Here is a 20,835-nt window from a genome sequence, read left to right on the forward strand (position 1 = left end):
CTACCACTGTAATCTGTGCATGGACTAGACCCTGTACCATGGATCCTCCCAGGCGTTGAATTGGATCTGGATCACCCTGAAGTCATCGTGAAAGCAATCTAGAATCCAATGGCGGACCCATCAAGGTATCACGCGGCCGGCTTGATTTTTCTGCTGGCCTTGATTCGCATTCTCTTGCGCAGTGCCTACGATGTTCGCTTTCGGTTGTTATGTCTTACTCCCACGCGGTTTGCTCCCTCTGAGACTATAAACCCCAGGCCCTCCTCCGTAGATAGTATGGGTACCAAGCGATTGAGACGTGTTTTAATCTGTGGTAGCATTTACTCCTGCTGTGCTATTTCCGTCTCATTTTATTATTGGCATCTCTGTTTAATTTCTAATTCCTCTTAATTTATCAACACCGTAGCCATGCGCTCTGCCCTATCCCAGACGCTGTTCCAAGCAAGCCGTTCATGGCAACCAAGCACAACCCTCCGGCCACTCACACGACTCTCATATTCCACAACTACTACTACCCATGGAGCGCATCACATTCAAACGCGGATGCCTCCAAAGGAATCAATCAAGAACGGGCATCGTTTTAAGGAGTTCGACCTCAATGACCGCGTCTACGCCATCACCGGCGGTGGAAGAGGACTTGGTTTAGCCATGGCCGAAGCCCTAATGGAAGCCGGCGCCAAAGGTACTTCCCAACTTGTCCACGAAATCCTCCCAGCAACCATATTAACCAGCCATGGTATCTAGTCTACTGCCTCGACCGCCTCGAAAACCCCCACCCAGACTTCATGGCCGCAAAAGAGCACTCGGAAACCAACTACGGCGGCAGCCTGGAGTACTACCGAATCGACGTCCGCGATGATGCAGAAGTAAACAACGTGTTCGCCGAAATTGCCGGCCAGAACAAGCGTCTTGATGGTCTGATCGCCGCCGCCGGAATCAACCATCTCCAGAGCGCCCTCGAGCACTCCCAAACCGCCATGAACGAAGTCATGCAGATCAACTACAACGGAGTGTTCAACTCCGCCACCGCTGCCGCCCGCCAGATGTTCAACTACCAGCAGAAGGGCTCCATCCTGCTTATCGCGAGCATGAGCGGTCTCATCGCCAACAAGGGCATGACTTCCCCTGTCTACAACTCCTCCAAAGCGGCCGTCATTCAGCTGGCTCGCTCGCTCGCAATGGAATGGGGCCGCCACGGTATCCGTGTGAACAGTCTCTGCCCTGGTCACATTATCACCCCCATGGTCGAGCAGGTGTTTCAGCAGAACCCGGCCTCTCGGGCTGTCTGGGAGGCAGAGAACATGCTTGGGCGGTTGGCGTACCCTGAGGAATTCAGAGGTGCTGCCCTCTTCGCTCTCAGTGATGCTAGCAGCTTCATGACGGGCAGCACGATGCTCATTGATGGTGGCCACACCGCGTGGTAAATTCCTTGTGTATATTGGCACAATAAACAAAAGACAACCTTATATATGATGTGGTTAAAATTGGGGGGAAAGGGGGTATAAATAGGGTTCAACGGAAAAACACGGATTTGTTTGGCGCGGATTGCTTGTATAGCCTTTTTGTCTTGTCGGAATCATGAGCACGCGTGTCTTTTGTGTTCGCATTCTATGCTTGCTGGTTTGATTGCATAGTTGGTTGATCGGGTTCTTCTAACATACCTTTTTCTCGCGGCATGTATTTTGCATCGACATACATATGAGCTCTTAATTGGATTTCCAATTAGTCTTCTTGCTTCAATTATTACTTTTAGGGGTTGTTTTGGGGTCTTGGTGCTGATAGGTAGGTGTCTTGCTATTGAACATTTTGTTTTGTCCTAGGTTTAAACAAGTAAATGTGCCATATCGTATCAAATCATATATAGTTCCCACGTGGTCAATCCAAACCCATTTATCCTAGATGATATACGTAAATTTCTCCTCCACACGACGTCCAATACTCCTTCCACCCATAAGCACCTCGCTCTCCTCCCCACCGTGCATTTCAATCTCATCTCCCTCTGCCTCAACCTTGCGACACGCCCTCAGCAGCATAACCCTCAACACGAACGCCAAAATCGCAACAACAACCATGAAGAACGAACAAGTCGCCATCCCACGGACATACCACGGCCCATCAACACTGGGGTACAACCTCGTCCCGAGGAGCGGTCCACACTGACCAATCACATTCATGATGGCGATACTCGCGCCTTTACCCTCTTTGGCGACGCGGTTGTCCATAGTCCAGGTCATGATTAGGGTGATGGCGGAGAAGAAGCCCGCTGTTGCGGGGTAGACGCAGAGGTATCGAATAGTAGTGTGTGCTGCTGCGGGGAGGTGAGCATGGAAATGACCTGTTAGGGCGATGATGAGGTAGGATGCTGAAGAGAGGAGAGCGTGCGTGATGAGGTAAGGGCTTCTTTTGCGGTTGCGGTCGGAGAGGTAGGCTGTTAGGAGGACTATGATGAAGGCGAAGAGGAAAGGTGGGGCGGAGAGGGCTTGTGAAGTTACGGAGGAGTAGCCCATGCTGTTTTTGTGTTAGCCTTAGGTGTTAGATAGATGTTTGATTGTGTGTATGCTTACTCTTTTATGATGGTAGGGAGGAAGACAGGCATGGAGCTGAATGCTACGTTGCAGCTGAAGAACATGAACTGGTGAATATGCTCTTGTTAGTGAAGAGGGGTTGGTTATTGATGTCAGGTTATGGGGACTTACGGCTGTAATGTAGGACTTGGGATCGGCTAGCGTAATTCTGACCTCCTTCCAATTGAACTTCCCTCGACGTGGCTCGTGGTGATCTGGCTTTCTCTCTTCCATTCGCAGCTCGGCTACCATTCTCTGTCGAGGTCCGAGAAACCAGGCGCTGCCGGGTGAATCTGGTATCAGGATCCAGGCGAATACTGCGACGATCACGCTTGGGAACCCTTCCACTAGAAACAGAGTGCGCCACGGGGCGATTGGGCCGTTACTGCTCATTTTGACAATCACCCAAGCGAGGCTACTTGCAAACGACGAAGCCAGGGGTGCCGCTGAAATGAACAGTCCGTTTCGAAATGCGAGCTCTTCGCGTTTGTAGAAGAGCGATAGGTAGAATGGGACGCCCGGGCCAAACGCCGCTTCTGTAATCCCAAGAAGGGCGCGCAGGAGGATAAGGCTTCCGAATGAAGTTGCTAGAGATTGGAAACATGCGACGAGGCCCCATCCGCATACGCAGAGAGAAATGTAGATATGCGGCGGGACAAGACGATACATGAGAGTCATCCATTCGAAGAGGATATAAGTGATGTAAAATGCTGTAAGAAGCCATTCATATTGCGAAGACGAAAGCTTAAGATCATCTGTCATGCCAGCAATCTTGGCATTTCCAATATCTGAGTCGGTGTTAGTTTACTATACGTACATCACCTATGGTTTGGAGGCAATGATCTCGCTGCTTTTTGACATAATCTATCAGCACTTACTAGATCGATCCAAAAAGGAGAGTAAATAGAGTAGCGCTAAGAATGGAACTAGTCGGCGATCGAATTTCTTCACGATCTGCTTCTCTTCTATTGCCGTATACTTCGGAAAGCCAGTATCGGGCTTCTCCTCGGGATCGTCGTATGAGTCGTACCCATCGTCACGATCATCTTCATCAGCACTAAATTGCGTTTGCACTTTCAATGAGCCCGGAGGGGGACGGTTTAGGGGCCCTGATTCATCCTCAGACCTGTCGGATACAGGCGTATATTGAACGGGTGAGGGCGTTGTGTTACTGGACGTGGAATACGCGGCCTCGGTCGGCTGAGGAAACAAGGAGGCCATTTCAGGAAGCACGGGAAGTTCGCTTGTTAGCAGCTCAAGACAGCATCTCTCTTCAAACGGGAATAAGCCACAATTGCACTCCAGCTTTACAGTCCCTAGCCTGCATTTGGCGTATAAGGAGGTAGGGTAGTATCGTGTTGGAGCAGAAGAGATACAGTATTGCGTATGTATGGCATTCCTGATCAGGAGAGCGCACGTGGTGCCCACTAGCGTTGTGATTTGCGCCAAGACCGGAGGGAATGCATAGATTGAAAGAGCATGCACTACATTTTTTCAACCTGTGGTACATTACAATGCTTCATCCATTCCTCCGTTGCATACTAATGTACAAACACGTTACAAATGAAAATGACTGAGTAACAAACATATCAGAGCGCACCTCAACTCCCAGCAATAAATTCAGTCCATGTCAAGATGGTATGCAAATGTACTCCGTATCCATCCCTAAACCACAAGCGAATAGAAAGCACACACACCCTGAGGGTCATTTCCTAGGACGGTATGAGTCGAGGGCCCGTCGCTTCCTCTTACGACCATGTCTCTCAATGCCTTCATCGAAATGCCTCTTTCGACCACCCGTAAGCTGTGTCGCCTTATCCCTAGCAATCAGGAAGACCTGCTCCACATCCGGGACAGAAGTATGGTCTGACAGTCCGTTTGCATGAAGATAGCGAAGAACATTTTCGGCCGTGTCTCGAAGAAAACGAACTGCCTCGAGGCTAACAAACCCCTCCGTTTGCAAAGCTTTGTAGTACTCATCCTTGGCGCGGTGGTAAACGTCCAAGAGCCTGTCAATTCGGTCGAAAACTTCCTGTGCGTGTCTAGTAGAACTGATATTCAAGCCGGTATGTTCCACGTAATAATTATCGTTGTGATCCTCAAATTTATATTCAGGCTTGACATGCGCCTGGTCAACAAACAACGTCTCAGACTGTTCCTTACGATCGATAGCTGTCTCCGGTGGGGTACCATGGGCAGAAGCTAAAACGCTACAGTTAAAGAAGCTCACTGAACAGAAGGACACGAGGGTACATACCTCTACTTAGTACGCTTTCCAAATCGAGCTGTTTAGCTAGTATAGCTCTACTTTGAGAGGTGGGCGAGATGGGGACAATTCCCAGAAATTCAGTTAAATAAAGTTCAAGTGCGCCGGTATCAGTCAGATTCTCCCCATTCTTGCTGAGCTTCAGCAGGGCCCGGTCGTAGGTAGTTATCTGACCGTCCTCGAAAGCCTGTGAGCGGCACTTGATCAGAGAGACCTGGCGTCGGAGCGCACTGAAGAGAAGCGATGCCTGTTCCGGGCTTCCGAGAATCTCGCGGAGGATATCACTGGTGCTTTGTTGATTGGTCGTATAATATTTGCGTACCAGATCGTCGACTGTCCTTTCGGGGTCGACTCTTCTTCCTCGGCGACTTTTCCAGGGTGATGGAAGCCAAGAGGACGCCATGGCTGTTGATTGACAAGGAGCGTTGAGGACAGAGGAAATGAAAAGGGCGCAGTTAGCAAGAAGGAATATTGGTGAGTAGATGGAATTGATAATCAGTATGCATTGAGCATGGGTGAAAGCAGCACAGGTAAACACGGATGACTTCCATGAAGCAAACTAGAAACACGACAAAAGATCCTGTTGCTATACAGGGGCCCAGCAACGGGATAATTTCAGTGAATGGTTGCCGTGACAAATATGCACGATTACTTCTTTGTAAACGATGCGATGTGGTGGGGAGATTTGAGTATACGGCATGCATCTGTGAAAGACACTGGCACTAGCTTAATCCTCTGTGGTTTGCGCAGTATTTTGCATGGCAGAAAAGTGAAATGCAAAACTTTCTTGACAAAACAGAAACAGAAACAGAAACAGATTCTTTTAGTCATTATGAATTAGCGAGCATCAATATCTGGCATAAATAAAGCTTATATATAAAGCGGATATAATCTTAGTACTGTTGCCTGCAGGAATGCGAGCTGAAGCAGTAACCAGCACTTCTTGGGGACAACTTTCATAAGTCATAACAGCCATACTGGCATCATAGCCCTTTCGTAACACTTAGTTCTTCTCGTCCCAGAGTCTTTCGATTTCCTCCACGAGTGTAGATACTTGACTGCCTTTGCCTTCCTTAGCGCAGTTCTTCCATTCTCCGTCATCACGGACACACCAAACAGAGTCGTCCAGCCGGACAGTACAACTCGTATGAACTTCAAGGTCTGCACTATGGACGGCACTTTGACGCAACAATGCGAGACCACTTAAGTCGCCATTGGTGGGATCATCCTCCTGCCTGCTGACGCAGCTGTTCAGAGATTCAAAATCAATACCATGTTGTAAGGCGCAGTTTTGAACTAGCGTGCGGTCCGGAATATCCTCGTACTGGCCGACAAGACAATTGGCAAATCCGAGGGAACGGATGGTGGGCATGCGAGTAGTTTTCTCGGTCTCACCCTCAGGTGAGAAAGGTAGGTCCTGAGCGCAAAGCATAAGCATGTCGCCAATGCATTCGCCAGGGCCGTGTTTGCAATGTATATCAGATGATTGATTAGTGACGCTAATTGCCGGTTAGTTCCGTAGGCTACAATATTAAATCGAGATCACTGTGTCTACACACCTTGCAATGAAGGACAACTCGAAATCGACTTTCTCACTGATCTGCTCCATAGCAGGAACAACCAGTTTCTGGAGACAGTCCTGCGCATCTGGACATTTGCTCATGATATGAGCCTCAAGCGGGACCTTGTTGCTTGATGCCGGCACAGGTGTCTCACCACCCTTCGGAGTGGATAAAAGCGCACCAAATTTCCCCCTCATTTTGTGACAGACAGAGAAATTGATGCCTGGGATGGCGAAGAACACGGTGCTTAGCGTGAGCAAGGAGATGAAACTCAGGGCAACTGCGAGTCGAGAGATGCGACCGCGTCGGGCATGCATCGGGGTCGCATCGGGAGAAGTTGGGATCTCAACATAGTGGTATTGGCCATAAGGCCGATTTTCTGACTTCTCCATAATTACCATTAACTGGCGAGTCTTCGTTGTGAGATGTGACGGATAGCTATGGCGCGTAAGAGTAGTAAAAGGAAGTGGAGAGAATCGAGAACTTCGATGGAGCCTTAGTACATTTAAGATTGAATCATGAGACACTGAATGGCCAATCATTACGCAATACGTCTGTCAACAAGTCCCTAGAAGGGCCGCGTTGCCTAATTCGTATGAGCACATTCATTGGACCGCCTGCTCAAGTCGGACGCTAATCCTCTGTAGGAAGGCGGTTCTTGATGACATTTTCCTCATGAGCTCCGACCGGGGAAAGTGCCCTCTCCTCTCGTTTACTATGACAATAGTATCTTTACCTCAATGGGTTTTTGAAATTCGAAAATTTTCTGAGATAGATATAACTTAGAGGGCCTTTTACTTGATTTTTTGACCGGAAATCGCATTGGATGATATGGTGAGTTTAAACTCACAGCTCCACCAAAGACACAAATACGTACTAATACTAGCTCTGCCAGCAAATGCCGAACTCCGGTTCAGCCAGCCACACTGGGCATAGAGAGGTATACCTATTGGGAACTATTGGGAATTGTTTTACCTATTTTATCAGCTGTCATATAAATTTTTTCTTGCCTATATCCTCTCCAACTTTCTAACACCTATGCTCCGCATTAAAATGCCATAATTCTCGGCCCTTTCGCTTTATAATTCTGAACCTCAAACACCTTTCTGCCTCTCCACATATGTAGTGCCCCCAAATCAAATGTTAAAGAACTAGACGATCAGTGGGGTTGGGGCCCAAAACAAACCGATCATATGCAGTATTGTAACCTTTCGAATCTGAGCACATATATACTATGGGCTTCATGATAGTCACCAGGTAGTATGCTACAGAAGTACGCCTGATTCTTCGTCTTGAATTCAACAACACCAGTGAAGGCTGAATCGTATCTACAAGAGTGTGCCCCTTACTTAGCTATAAAAACACAGCGTTTCGAAGAGCGATCGAATGAAATGCACGCTTCCGGTTTCAGCTACTACTTTATAGTGAAAATTATATCCCAGTGTGTCTATAAGATACACAGAATGGCTTGGTTTGATTATGTGGAGTCTTGAGTTCCTTCCATTGCTTGATATGGCTTAGAACTATGTATATGCCTTGATCTCGCTGTACGGCTTACATATCCACACAGAAGAAATAGTTCAGGAAATTTTTTGCGATAGGTTGTCGTATAGTAGCATCATATCTCAATGATACCCACATGCAGACCCACCTGTGATTTTCCCTTTCCTCCTATTTTCTTACATTCTTCGTGCATTTGTACCTGTTTACACCTCTGCCAAACCAGTACATTCTGTTAGGGAAACCGTTTCCTGTACACCTAGTCGGGAGAACAACACATCATGTCTGACAATATCTCTTCTTTATCCTTTCTCCATGGCCCATCCGAGCCAGCCCTAAAATCATACTCTATTGGGCAACTCCTCAACCAACAAGCAGCCCACTTTCCAACCAAGGAGGCAGTCATCTTTCCAACTGAGGGTACTAGATATACCTATCAAGAGTTGAATTTAAGAGTACAAACTGTTTCCCGCGCACTCATAGCGCATGGAGTCAAGGCCGGTGACCGCATCGGCGTCTTCTGCGGTAACTGCGTGGGATATGTAGAAGTTTTCCTGGCAGCAACTAGAATCGGGGCGATTACAGTATTGCTCAATAATGCGTACTCAACTACGGAATGCCTCAATGTGCTCAGAACTACCGGTAAATTTCAATACCCTCATTTCACTCTCACCTGACCCTCACCCCACCCAGGAGAGACAATCTTACATAATTACATAGGCTGCTCGTTGCTTTTCACAGCAACGCATATCGGACAGCGTGACTTGACATCTTGTCTAAGAGTTCTAAAAGCTTCGTTAGATGGGGACGAACTCCCTGCTTTGAAGCAAATCATTCTGCTGAAGACAGATGGCGACATCTCAAAGCAGTTCCAGTCTTTTGCGAGCTTCCTCGGCCAATCCAGCACCATACCAGACTCGAGACTCTGTGAGATAGAGCAAAAAGTCCAGCCCGATCAGACCTGCACTTTCCAATTTACGAGTGGCACAACCGGTGCCCCTAAAATCGCCATGCTAACACATAGGTAATAAATACTCCGGGGTATGCAGACTTCACCTCTACAATACTGATATGTGAGTAGGAACGTCATCAGCAATGCCCATTCCATCGGCCACCGTTTACTACTATCAGAAAACGATGTCATCTGCTGTCCCTACCCTCTATTCCACATTTCCGGACTGGTAATAGGCCTTCTTTCCTCTCTAACGTACGGAGCCGCAATTGTATACCCTTCACCTACATTCGATCCTTCGGCCGTACTCCACGAAGTCGTGCGAGAAAAGTGCACGGGGCTTCATGGTGTGCCGACTATTTTTATTGCTCTTCTTGAACGGCACCGTCAGCTCAAGACTAGCCCGATCCACGTCAGAACAGGTCTTATAGGTGGCGCACCAATTCCCTCAGCTTTACTTAAGGAGATGCATAAGGCATTTGGGTTCGAAGATTTGACAGTGGCTTACGGTGAATATCTCCCCTTGTCTAATAAATACTTTACTTTCTGATACATGGACTAGGAATGACTGAAACATCCCCAATCAGCTTCATGTCTCGATCAGCAGAGCAGCCAAGTGATGTGGTGGTAGTGCATAGAGATATACTTCCTCACACGTTTGCCAAAATCATCGATTCAACTGGGAACATCGTACCACGAGGAATACGCGGCGAACTCTGTATCGCGGGGTCCGGCGTGCAGAAAGGATACTATCAGAATCCTGAAAAGACTCGTGAGGCGCTCAAAACTGATCACTCTGGAGTTATGTGGATGCATACGGGTGACGAAGCAGTTATGGATACACAGGGACATTGTGTCATTACTGGTCGGATTAAGGATATTATAATCCGGGGTTAGTACATCTTTATACCGCTTCATAGATTGAGCTGTTAACTAACATCCCCCAGGAGCGGAGAATATCTATCCGGCAGAAATTGAAGAAGAGTTGAACAAACACCATGCTATTTCTCAGTCTTGTGTCGTCGGGGTCAAACACGAAACTTTGGGAGAGGAAGTGGCAGCTTTTCTTCAGGGCACTCCCGGTCAGCCTCGCCCTTCTGGTGCAGAGATCATTGAATGGTTACAATTGAGCTTGGGGGCCCAGAAAGCACCCGCATGGGTATTTTGGCTGGGAGATGGTGATGTGCCTGTTGTCTTTCCGATTACTGATAGTGGGAAGATCAAGAGGAATGAGATGGCGGATTTGGGAAATAGACTTGTGGGAAAAATTAGGGGGAGTGTTCCCTCCATGAGCTGTATGACCATCACAGTCTTGCCTTGACTACCGGCCCGCTGTACGATTCCCCAAGTCTCTTTGGGATCAAATGATCCACATCTAGAGTGTTAAGGAGTCCAGGGTGTGCCTGCGAGAGGTCTGTAATGCCCAATAGCTTCATCGTGGTCTCCAGTTCGTCTTTCATGACTGCATTCGTTAGCAGCAATACTCGGATGGGAAAGGACCAAGACATACTCTCAATTAAGCGCTCCACGCCTTCTTGTCCATATGTCAGGCTGTACAAGAACTGCCTTCCCATTCCTACGGCTTTAGCTCCTAAGCAGATAGCTTTGAAAATATCGGTCCCGCGACGGATCCCACCATCGACGAAGACTTCGAGATGCTCAAATACTTGGGGACAGCATTGACGGATTTCCATCAATACCGCTATCGATGATGTCGACCTGTTCACTTTAGTTAGCCTTAATCCACCGGTAAATATGGTATAAACATACGTGTCTACGCTTCTTCCGCCGTGGTTGCTCACAACAATCCCATCGACTCCGTGTTCCGTTGCCATCAAGGCATCCTCGGCCGTCTGAATGCCCTTCAACACAATAGGCAGAGATGTCGACCGTCGAAGCCACTTCAAATCCTCCCACGTGAAGCTAGCATCAATATATCTTCCCATCGTTCTGCCTAGCGCACTGCCTTTTGCATCACCAACACCTTGTGCCCCGGTCATAGGTGCTGTATATATAATCTCTGAGGCGTCAGCCCCGACACGCTCATCTGCTTCCCGTTTCCCTGCAACCGGCGCATCGACCGTGAGAAAAACAGCCTTAATCCCACTTTTTTCAACGCGCCGGAGAAGCTGCTCCGATGCAGCACGGTCCCGATTTATATATAGCTGGAAAAAGAAGGGATGACCAGGCGCGCAGGCCGTGATATCAGACACTGTGTATGATGCATTCGTAGATATCTACTCATATCGTCAGACGGTATGGTATAACCGGACCTTAGATGTAAGCATCACTCACACATTGGCCAACGCCATATTTGGCACAACCCCTTGCGATCGCCAGTTCGCCGTCCGGATGCACCATTTTCGCCATGGCTGCGGGACTGACAAACAAGGGTAGACCGGTCTCGCATCCGAGAATAGTGGTCTGGGTGTTGACTTTATTGACATTCCGGAGGACTCTCGGCCGGAGCAGGATACGATCATACATGGATTTGTTGGCATCTCGTGTGATCATGTCCGTAGCTGCGGATGAATAAAATGCCCACGTCTTACGGCTTAGTTCTTGGGAGGCGACTTTTTCGAAGTCGTAGGTGTTGAGGATTGATTCAAGTGGTGGTTTCGAAGAGACTGTCTCTAATCTTGTTTCTTTTGAGTTGGATGGGCAGCTAATTGATAGTAAGGGCCCATTATGGATTGGGCTTGAATCTGGTCATGTCAGTGTTGGGATCTACTCTTGTCGGGAGGGACGTACGTACTTGTTGTAGAAGGAATATCGGCCATCGTTACTGGTTTATGTATTTTATGACTTTAAACCTGTCCAAATAATAGAGGGTAATATGTTCTTTTGATGAATGGGATATGGGGCTCTATATAGTTCTGGACAGCGATAGCTATAGTCCGGAGTTTTACCGCATCATCGGACTTTTGCCGGACCTGAAGATGATGGCATTCCCAACAAGTATCCACTCCATTCTTCATTCACGAGCTTCTAGAACTTCACTTGAATCGGCACCTATACTCCAGTTTTACCCACAAGGAACTAGCCTCATTGCGGATTGCCCGGCAATTCAGATAATCCGTGTTGCAAAAGCCTCGATTGGGTGTTATGAATAGGTGAAGTAAGTATACGTCTCTGCTAAGTACTACTATCCATTAACCTCACCATCACGTTTGGTGCCTTCCAAACCTTTATACCAGTAAATAACTAATTAATAAGGCGAATTGTATAGAATAGAAATCGCGGTCCGGCTGAGGGACTATATGCCTAGCTCAAAGTTATCTGCTGCCATCTGACCGAGAAGTGTCTCATCGAGTCCGAAGCCAAAAGTCCCTCCGAGATCGTAAAAATTATAATCCCCTGCCCAGAACGCATTAACATCGTTGGTTTCGGATGGTAGGGCAGGAAGGTGGTTCCTATCGCCACCTTCTATCCGATCATTAAGATCGTTTATCTCACTCTCATCTAGAGCACGAAATTGCTGCAGCATCTCAAGCATTCCTGTCGCTATATGTTTCGCGAGATGTCGTTCATTGAGACTCATAGCAACATCAGCCAGCATGTCTGCAGAGGACTGAACAAGAGAGACAATATGTCTTGTATTTACAGCCAGACCGAATTGCGTCGAGGTCTTACCCCATGTGGCAGCCATTTTCAAAAGAAACGTTGCGCAGAACGCAACCATGGTATAAGTAAAGATGGGGACACCAGGAAAGGCACGACGAAGGTCATCATCCTCTAATATCAGGGTGAGTGTACTTGTAGCCGCCGCAATAGCTGCATTGGCAGCTTCACGATGCGCCAGTGATAGAGGACTCTTAGAGGTAAGTTCAGGATTAGATGTCAAGCCAGAGGGGTTAATACCACGCAAAGCAAGAGAATTCAACTGGAAGCGGGCAAAGTGATAGTACAGTACCAAGGCTTTTGACGGATAGGATCCCAAGGCAGCACAGTCCTTTGAGCGAGGTTGCCAATGTAGTCTCCACTGATCAATTGCTACGTTAGAAACCCATAGCTTATCGAAGTCTTTGTCTTCTAACGGTCGGTCTAGTTCATTCCCAAAAGCTACGTAGGCCTCTGTTAAAATGGCGAATAGTGCGACCTGTGCGGCCAATCTCGCATCGCCAGGGTGTACCTCTGTCGTATGCATGAATCGCTCGATATTTCGGATTGATTCATCATCAACCGCCGCCGGCGGACGGCCATGGGCGATACTGAACTGATGATCGCAGACATACGTTGCATACCAGAGACAGACACGGTCGCGCTGTGTATTATCGCCCTGTATCAACTTTTGATACGATTGGTGTAACCCAATCTCGGCCGCAATACGCGTGGCCTGTCCTGAAAGCTTCCAGCTGAGATTTGCGAGATAAAATGCGCCAATGCAAAGCGCCCGAACATCATCGACACTATGATTACGAGACAGCGACGAGCCGCAGACGAGTGAGACAAACACGTCATAGCTCTGGTGAAATGCTTCGGTCTTCCCTGGAGTATGCAAGGCACCGATGGTGAGAACGACGGCTGCCAACAGCGTTGAAGCACGTCGAACAGAATCCAACGTGTGATGAAACGGTAGTATACCATCCCATAATAGCCTATTGTTGATACGCATGAAGCGATCGAAGAGGTACTCAGCCTCTGCAAGTGTAACCACCCCTTGAGAGATGAAGTCATCCTGAATCAAGGAAGAATTCGGCCTCCATCCTGCATTAACGCGCAGGTTTTTCAGCCTAGTAAGTTCGTACAGATTGCGCATAGGCACCGTAACGAGACCTGATGAATTTTCTTCTTGCGGCTGAGGGGAATTTTCTCTTGACATGTCCATTGGAGCCATGGACGGCTGGTTTACATTATGGGACTCCGAGCAAGGGCGTGGTGAGCCAACTACTTGACTATTGGAGAATGTCCATAGCTCCGGTTGCTTGGTCTGCTGTAACAGATGGTTCACAGCAGCTCGTAGAAGTGCAATATCTGCCGTTGTTTGTGTTTTCCAGCTGCTGCGTGTTAGAGATAAGGTTGATCAGGCAAAATTGATATTACTCACGCTGAGTCTTCATGTAGGAATTGTTGAGATATGTCATGTGAAATACAATCTAGTTTATGGCGAATACATCTATTGCATGATGTTTCACCTGCATTTGTTTCACATTTCGTCTTTTGCTTCTTACATTCCATGCCTATAGTACTAGGTTATTAGCACCGCCGTCGGCCGAAAGATTTCTTGACTTACACACTCGACTTCTTGTTAAGCGTAGGCCTTTCCCGCTCGAGACGCGAGGCTCTTCATCTCCATCTGAGCGCTGTCTTTTTTTCGGCATGATGACGGTGCATTATAATTGGTGAATGATGTTGGACGGTTGGGGTGCTCAGTGCTCGTAGTACAGCTGGGGTGCCCAGTCTGTGGCCACTGAGACTGAGTCTGAGAAAAGTGGATGTTTCCCAAAGTAGTTTAGCGTGGTATGGACAGTTTACATCTGGCTTGAACCAAAGTACTTATACGTAATAAAAGAACTTTTATTGGCATTTTACAAAGCCCCTTGAAGCTGATATGTGTGAATGGTGAAAGCGACGGATGGTAAGACAAAGCACACGATGGATCGATATGTGTATAAGGTACAAGAGCGAGGACTCAACCGGATGCATACATACATGCGGCATCGAAACTCCTAGAGAGTTGATCCTTATCTTGTTTGTCAGTATACGTAACATCCCAGTAAGTCGCGTCACTTATTGATAGATGTCAGTGGCAGTGTTACTAGTAGTAATAGCATAAGGTTTGAGCCTGGCGAGAGTCGTGAGATGAACTCTGTGTCAGGTTGTATTCCTGAGTATTTTTGTCCAAGATAATGACCAATGCCGAAGGTCTAGTTTAGCAAATATTGAATTTCAATTATAGAAGATAAGGTGGGAGTTGGGTCTAATACTATGTAATGGCGTAGCTAATATTCCTAGCAGTCTTGTGACTCTTTTACCAAATGATGGGCTCTGCCAAGTCAGAGACTCTTAGAACAAACAGATGAACAAGCATACCATGGTTTGTGAGGAGCAATCGAAACTAATTCAGGAGTCCAGTCCATGGCAGTACACGATCCATGACTAACTCACTAATTACCTGCTACGAGACCCTTATATCTGCAAATACTCAAACACCGGCCTTCCTCCGGATATCCGCCGAATATCGTTACTTCAAATCAAGTGAATCTTAGGTTCTTTCGTGAAGGGATATACAGTGTATGTAGAGCTGATCTGGAGTGCATAAGTGGGGAGAATCTCCAGAACCATTCAGCAGTTGATTCAATGTTGACACACCGACTATGAACATCTTTTAGAGCCGTGGCAAAAGTCAATCAGTTGTCATCGCGAGTTGTTCCGAGCCAACACATTATTGTCGCGTGCTAGACAATGATTGCGTCAGTATATTTTCAGTCCTAAGAGCTAGCTATCGCTTGCGACGCGCTACTGCATGCTACCTGGCAATAGCATCATTTTTCGATTAACCAGGAGGCAGACTGGAGAAACTTGCCCGAGTCATTCACTTCGCCAGGAGGGGTGACGAGTGACGTTCGGTGAGTTAGCGTCCTACTAGACGCATTCGATCACCGGCTATATACCGAGACCCTAGGATCTACGCAATGTTAGAGGGGGCCGCCTTCTCGTCAGTGATGACCTAAATCTCTCCGACTTCGGAGGCAGGTTAAGTCTATTTACGGAGTAGAACTGGCGCTTTTTGGAAAGCTGGTAGTGGCCGTGAGGGTTCCTGATTCAGCCGAAACATATCCGTGATTTAACCACAACCTATCTCTGCAGCTCGCTCCATGACCCACATGATACGATAGTGAGCACCAATTTGGCGATACTAACGATGGTTTTATGGCGTTGCAAAATGTCCTCTCGTGTCCACGGTCCTTCTGCAGGTTCTCGGCTCGAGTAAAAGCCCAACAAGGCGGGCAAGTCTCAACGAGGATAGGGTATCGCTTTTCCGCCTGGGCTTTGTTTAGCACGGCGTGTCCGTACATGAGAAACCTTCGTGCCATCTCACCGGAAAGGTCATGGCGCTGGTTGATCCATGCGAGGTCTAACAAATAAGGGGTCTTTGACATGATGAAAGGGTCTGAAACGCGCGGCATCTAACTTGACATTAAAGTCAGTGCGTTTCAATACCGAAGTCGGTAGAGATTGCCCTGCCCCACTGTCTTCCACATGGTCTGTCTGTTTAATTATCTAGATGCTTGGTGCAGTGTCTTTTTTCTTACCTTCTTTTACTGCTCGGAGTAGGACTTGATTTCCGGTGTGAATATCAGAAACCTGGTTGTTTTCATTGGTTGCGTTCAATATACTTTCTCTAGTGAGTCGCTGTTGTAGTTCCAGTTAATGAAGATTGATTACAAAAATTTAGTCACATAGCAATATGCATTGTCTTGCTCAACCTTTCTTGTTAATTATAATTGTGGATAATATATTTCTCTCCTTTGATTCACAGAGAGAAAAAAATTTCTTCGCATTGAGAGGAAGAGAGAAAAGGAGAAGATTGTTTGGGTAGCATCTAAGATAAATGAGGGAGCAGGCACCATACATACAGTACGCGAAAAGGTAACCGTGATAATAGTCGGACCATTGAAAATAGCAACAAGCGGGAGGGGAGGAGAATTGACCAAAGAAATCGATGAACGAATAAAATCCAAAACAACATGACCCGAGAAAAGAAGCTCCTCCGAGACGCTCCGCCGGGGGAGGTGGATAGAAGCAGTAAAAAGCATCATCCGGTGGTACTGTACCAATTGTACCAATAATACGACTGACCTCCAGCGTCACATCGTTTGGGAGATGGTCGCATTCGCTCCGTCCAACGGCAGCGGCTCTTCTACCTTACTATCAATCATATTAATCTACTAGACTAACCTTCGTCTTATTTCCCTTTCCTGTCCACATCGTCTCTTTATTATTTTTCGCGCTCTCTCTCTCTGCCACTTCCTATTTCATTTTCTGGGCCTCGTCTCCGGTGTGGAGACTTGGCCATATATTTCCCGTATCCACTGGCTGGTCTTGTTTGTTCCTTTTCATTTTGATTTTACTTCGCATGATCGTGCTAGTTTAAATATAGTACTTAATTGACTCCTTCCCTGTCTTCTCCGTCATACCTACTGTGTACCCACATCTACTGTAACATTTTACACTCACACTCACATATACACTCTCTACTGCTGCCTTCAGCGACGTCAACAATTACTACATAGATTCTACTACTCTTTTACTTCGGGTGAGTGCAACCACTTTGTGCGAGGTAAGTAGCGACCATTTTCTTCTAGGCCTGGCCACCCTCTCTGATAAGGTTTTCTTACTTGGTGCGTGCGTTGAAGCTCCCTGCATTATGATCGTCGAGATTGTTGCTTCTTGTTGCCCGCAGGATTTCGTTTTCCATCATTCCACTGCAGATACGCGTCATCACAGTTGATACCATTGAATGTCTACATCTTTACTATTCTAATTTAACGCGATACCGAGACTGACATTCATTTCTCATATTCCAGCTCCAGAGCGCACGATTGCGAAAGTGCCCCACACGCTTGACCGCACTCCGTATTCACTCCTGGTCGCAAGTGGAATCTCAAATAAGGTTACTCCATAACTCCCCCGGATTCCTTCAAGGCATGCACCTTATCGCTCAAACCCCAGTCCTCATTCCGGTCCCTTAGATCCTTCCCACTCGTAAACATTCCGCGATACAAGAGCAAGTAAACACAAAAGCCCAAACTCCGTTCCCCACGGCGACTTGACCGGACGACTTGTTTGCTCGAAAGTCGCACAAGTCGACTTCCACCGGTGCGCAATTATTCTACACTTCGGCTCTCCGTGAATTTCTCCCTTTTCTTCCTTCGAGGTTTCCGTTTCACAATGGCTCCGATCACTACGGCAGCTGCAGAAAAGACGAAGCAAGAAGAATATGATGATATACATGAGGACCCTATTGAGGATGAGGAGGATGAGGGTTCCGACCTAGACCCTTCTCAGAGGGAGTACCTGGAGCATCATCGCAAACTTGATCAATTCCTATCGCCTTTGTCTCTTGATGAAGCGGTTCTATACAAACTTGCGCGTCGCTTCTCTAGCGTGTATCGTGATCTGGCCCTACACTCAGAAGAACAGTTTCTGCCGACGCCAGTGACGCACTTGCCCACAGGCTTGGAGACAGGACGTTATTTAGCCATCGATGTCGGGGGAAGTAACCTACGAGTCGCCTTCATTGAGCTGTTGGGGGATGCTGCCAATTCTGATATCGGGTCCACGGATGCCTCAGAGCAATCGACCACCATTCGAAGAGCACAAAGACAGCGCGTGAGACGAACATTGGAGAAAGCGTGGCCTATCCAGGAGCACCTAAAGATGGACAACGCAGAGGACCTGTTTTCTTGGATTGGTGATCGTATTGCGGAAGTGGTAGCCGAAAGTTTGACTTCGGATGCTACCAAAGGCAAGGTCCCCGAAGAATTAGAGATGGGAATCACATTCAGTTTTCCGATAATGTAAGTTCTGGTGCGATCTTGGTTATACTGGTCACGGATGCCGCCAGTAGTTTCCACCAATATAGGACCGAACGCCAAACTATATACAGCTAACAACGATTAGGCAGGAATCATTGTCAGAGGCTACGTTGATGCCGATGGGTAAAGGTTTCGCCATTACATCGGATCTTAACCTTCGCAATATCCTTCTTAGTGGCTATGAGAGACACACAAGACGTCCGGACGATGAAGATGAACCTTCTTCCAAGCGCCGGAAACTTTTCGCTCTACCAAAACTCAAGATTGCTGCCATCACGAATGATGCCGTCGCTACGCTGGCATCTCTGGCTTATGCTGTCAAGTCGTTACCCAACAGCCGGGTCGCTATGGGTATCATCGTAGGCACGGGATGCAATGCGACAATTCCAATGAAACTGAGTTCTTTGCATGAAACGAAGGCCAACCATGTGAAGTCGAAAGATTCAGAGGCAGTAGAGACGGTCATTAACACTGAGTGGACTCTTGCCGGCAGCGCACCTCCCTTAAAGGAACTCGATATAATAACTAAATGGGATATTGAACTGGACAGGGCATGTGCACGACCTGGTTTCCAGCCATTTGAGTACCTGACTGGTGGTCGGTACATCGGTGAACTTATTCGGCTCATCCTTTTTGACTATCTCACCAACGTTAGGGGATTAGCTTCGAAGGAACTCCCTGCCAATCTCGTCCAAGAGTATGCATTAACGACTACATACATTTCAGATAATGTTGCTCGTGCTAGGTCGGACCTGGAACTTGCGGATGTGTTGAATCACTCTCTACCTTCCCCAGAAAGCAGTGAGTGGCAATGGGATGCTGTGTGCGCCGGTGCCTTTCGGAAGATTGCCCGGACCGTACAAAAACGAGCAGCGGGCTTGATTGCTGCAGCAGTAGTAGGGTTACTCGCCTGCGCGAACGAAATTGAGTTGAAAGTGGAGAGCACTGAAAACTCACCACAACCCTCTAGCGCTGCATCTCCTGAGCACAATGGCGGGGCTGACGTCACGGCTGTAACAAACTTCTTATCACCATCTACGTCGAAAGTATCAACAAACGCACAAAGAGGCAACGGGCCAATTGTTCCGGTTTTATCGCCCACTCCTACGCCGGCGGATTGGCAATCGGGTCCTGAAGAGCTTGTCGTCGCTTACACGGGCGGAATCATTCAACACTATCCTAATTTCAAGAACATGTGTCAGCAATTCATTGACCGTCTCATCATGAGAACTGGGCCGCAGAAGAGCGGGAAATCGGTCTTCTTGCGCGAAGTTTCCGATGGTGGTGTCATTGGCGCTGGAGTTCTGGCGGGAATGGTAGCTAACCGGTGATCCTTGAGGAACCTTCCATCTCTCTCATTTATGCGATACGATCTTTACATTTGTAGAATGTCTCCGGGTGAGCGCCGTGGTTCATTGGAGTTCGTAATTTGTCTGGGCGATAGAGGCGCTTGTTTAATTGAGTAAGGCGTTCTATACTAGTGGTCCCTTGCTTCCTTGCTAATTCTGCATTATTATCTATACGACATGGTCACCCCTTTATCTCAAATTGCGTTTATTAGAATGAAGTACATAGCCGATCACACTCGCAGTTTACTTGATCGACTCCCAAATCGAGCGTTTCGACCAGTTCTTCAACACAGTAGATGGCCCAAGCCGCTCAGAGCAAGAGGATTATTTGGGTGATTGGGGTAAGTTTCTTAGTGTCGTATAGCGTTCTGTGGCACCCAGGAAGAGGGGTACTGCCATGGGTCTTTGTCCAGCATTCATCTGTGCTTTGGATATAGAACTTTCACCGTCATTCAGGCCGAAATACCGGCTAAGATGACGTTCACGTCAATGACAGTCTCTTCGGCTTCATATTTGTAGCTAGGAGCTGCAGTCAGCCGCTGCTCAAGAGGTGGCAGACTTCTCGGTGGTCGTTCAAATGTAGCGGAACATATTATTTCGAACACTTCTCTTCATGGCACTAGGCTTGCCATCTTCGTATTCTATTCCAGAGGCTCCTCCCCCGCCAGACATCTGCTCTAATTTTTGGCGAAGCTCCTCGTCGGCTTGTGAAACAGTCTTGGCCTTTTCTGGCTTCACTTTCTTGCCAGTTTGGGATGTTAAATTATCCTTTGCCGTGGTCTCTAGCTGTTTGCTTGACTCATATGATGCACCTGCTAGTTCCATTAGGCTGAAGATCTTTAAGAACAGTACCAATGCTTAGACAAACCTTTCTTGGTATCGTGTAACCTTTGCGCAGTGGAGGATATTTGTCTAAGAGGAGAATATACCGATTGCACTGGGAGGAACCTCGCGGGAACCCGCAATAGTGGTACTTTCTTCATTTGACTGATCATGATACCAATTTCAGACATTATCATTACTGTAAATTCTTCTGAAATTAAGCTTGTCAATCATATTGATGTAATAACCTGGACAGTGGTCACATGATATCAACTGTG

The 20,835-nt window shown here is 47.5% G+C and overlaps 8 protein-coding genes across 8 annotated transcripts; 3 read left to right on the forward strand and 5 right to left on the reverse strand.

The window, feature by feature from the left end:
* Window positions 1-408: 408 nt before the first annotated feature.
* F9C07_3411 (dehydrogenase with different specificitie) lies at window positions 409-1,424 on the forward strand (the record flags this gene model as incomplete). Its single annotated transcript, XM_041292571.1, has 2 exons — window positions 409-682; window positions 745-1,424. 2 exons carry the CDS (start codon window positions 409-411, stop codon window positions 1,422-1,424), a joined length of 954 nt encoding a protein of 317 aa, XP_041145727.1.
* Window positions 1,425-1,659: 235 nt separating this feature from the next.
* On the reverse strand, window positions 1,660-4,027 carry F9C07_1496754 (putative MFS transporter). Its single transcript, XM_041292582.2, has 4 exons — window positions 3,443-4,027; window positions 2,697-3,352; window positions 2,565-2,632; window positions 1,660-2,508 (listed from the first exon to the last, which is right to left on the reverse strand). The coding sequence occupies exons 1-4, from the start codon at window positions 3,783-3,785 to the stop codon at window positions 1,896-1,898; spliced, it is 1,680 nt and encodes a 559-aa protein (XP_041145728.1). The 5' UTR covers window positions 3,786-4,027; the 3' UTR covers window positions 1,660-1,895.
* On the reverse strand, window positions 4,028-5,355 carry F9C07_1496753 (uncharacterized protein). The gene is made up of 2 exons (XM_041292583.2): window positions 4,822-5,355; window positions 4,028-4,766 (listed from the first exon to the last, which is right to left on the reverse strand). Exons 1-2 carry the CDS (start codon window positions 5,231-5,233, stop codon window positions 4,270-4,272), a joined length of 909 nt encoding a protein of 302 aa, XP_041145729.1. The 5' UTR covers window positions 5,234-5,355; the 3' UTR covers window positions 4,028-4,269.
* A 276-nt stretch (window positions 5,356-5,631) lies between these two features.
* On the reverse strand, window positions 5,632-6,934 carry F9C07_2283046 (uncharacterized protein; the record flags this gene model as incomplete). Its single annotated transcript, XM_041292584.2, has 2 exons — window positions 5,632-6,329; window positions 6,390-6,934. The coding sequence occupies 2 exons, from the start codon at window positions 6,932-6,934 to the stop codon at window positions 5,834-5,836; spliced, it is 1,041 nt and encodes a 346-aa protein (XP_041145730.2). The 3' UTR covers window positions 5,632-5,833.
* A 1,239-nt stretch (window positions 6,935-8,173) lies between these two features.
* F9C07_2232074 (long-chain-fatty-acid-CoA ligase) lies at window positions 8,174-10,077 on the forward strand (the record flags this gene model as incomplete). The annotated part of the gene is made up of 6 exons (XM_071509899.1): window positions 8,174-8,534; window positions 8,613-8,916; window positions 8,974-9,353; window positions 9,407-9,736; window positions 9,792-10,003; window positions 10,057-10,077. 6 exons carry the CDS (start codon window positions 8,174-8,176, stop codon window positions 10,075-10,077), a joined length of 1,608 nt encoding a protein of 535 aa, XP_071366277.1.
* Window positions 10,078-10,148: 71 nt separating this feature from the next.
* Window positions 10,149-13,681, reverse strand: F9C07_3415 (putative L-lactate dehydrogenase; the record flags this gene model as incomplete). The annotated part of the gene is made up of 5 exons (XM_071511098.1): window positions 10,149-10,306; window positions 10,355-10,563; window positions 10,615-11,081; window positions 11,140-11,475; window positions 12,449-13,681. The coding sequence occupies 5 exons, from the start codon at window positions 13,679-13,681 to the stop codon at window positions 10,149-10,151; spliced, it is 2,403 nt and encodes an 800-aa protein (XP_071366278.1).
* Window positions 13,682-17,739: 4,058 nt separating this feature from the next.
* Window positions 17,740-19,717, forward strand: F9C07_3416 (putative hexokinase family protein XprF; the record flags this gene model as incomplete). Its single annotated transcript, XM_041292573.1, has 2 exons — window positions 17,740-18,368; window positions 18,472-19,717. The coding sequence occupies 2 exons, from the start codon at window positions 17,740-17,742 to the stop codon at window positions 19,715-19,717; spliced, it is 1,875 nt and encodes a 624-aa protein (XP_041145734.1).
* A 591-nt stretch (window positions 19,718-20,308) lies between these two features.
* On the reverse strand, window positions 20,309-20,748 carry F9C07_2106024 (uncharacterized protein; the record flags this gene model as incomplete). Its single annotated transcript, XM_071509003.1, has 2 exons — window positions 20,309-20,547; window positions 20,604-20,748. 2 exons carry the CDS (start codon window positions 20,746-20,748, stop codon window positions 20,309-20,311), a joined length of 384 nt encoding a protein of 127 aa, XP_071366279.1.
* Window positions 20,749-20,835: the final 87 nt, after the last annotated feature.

The sequence above is a fragment of the Aspergillus flavus genome, chromosome 4 (genome assembly GCF_009017415.1).
Source record: "Aspergillus flavus chromosome 4, complete sequence".
NCBI lineage: Eukaryota > Fungi > Ascomycota > Eurotiomycetes > Eurotiales > Aspergillaceae > Aspergillus > Aspergillus flavus.

What these genes read in the sequence shown, in the direction of transcription:
- F9C07_1496754 (XM_041292582.2), bottom strand. Translation starts at nt 3,785, where the DNA reads ATGGCCTCCTTGTTTCCTCAGCCGACCGAGGCCGCGTATTCCACGTCC. An exon ending in CCAAGTCCTACATTACAGCC is followed by an intron (nt 2,633 to 2,696) that starts GTAAGTCCCCAT and finishes CATATTCACCAG; the next exon opens with TTCATGTTCTTCAGCTGCAA. An exon ending in CTCCCTACCATCATAAAAGA is followed by an intron (nt 2,509 to 2,564) that starts GTAAGCATACAC and finishes ACACAAAAACAG; the next exon opens with CATGGGCTACTCCTCCGTAA.
- F9C07_1496753 (XM_041292583.2), bottom strand. Translation starts at nt 5,233, where the DNA reads ATGGCGTCCTCTTGGCTTCCATCACCCTGGAAAAGTCGCCGAGGAAGA. An exon ending in GGAAAGCGTACTAAGTAGAG is followed by an intron (nt 4,767 to 4,821) that starts GTATGTACCCTC and finishes GTAGCGTTTTAG; the next exon opens with CTTCTGCCCATGGTACCCCA.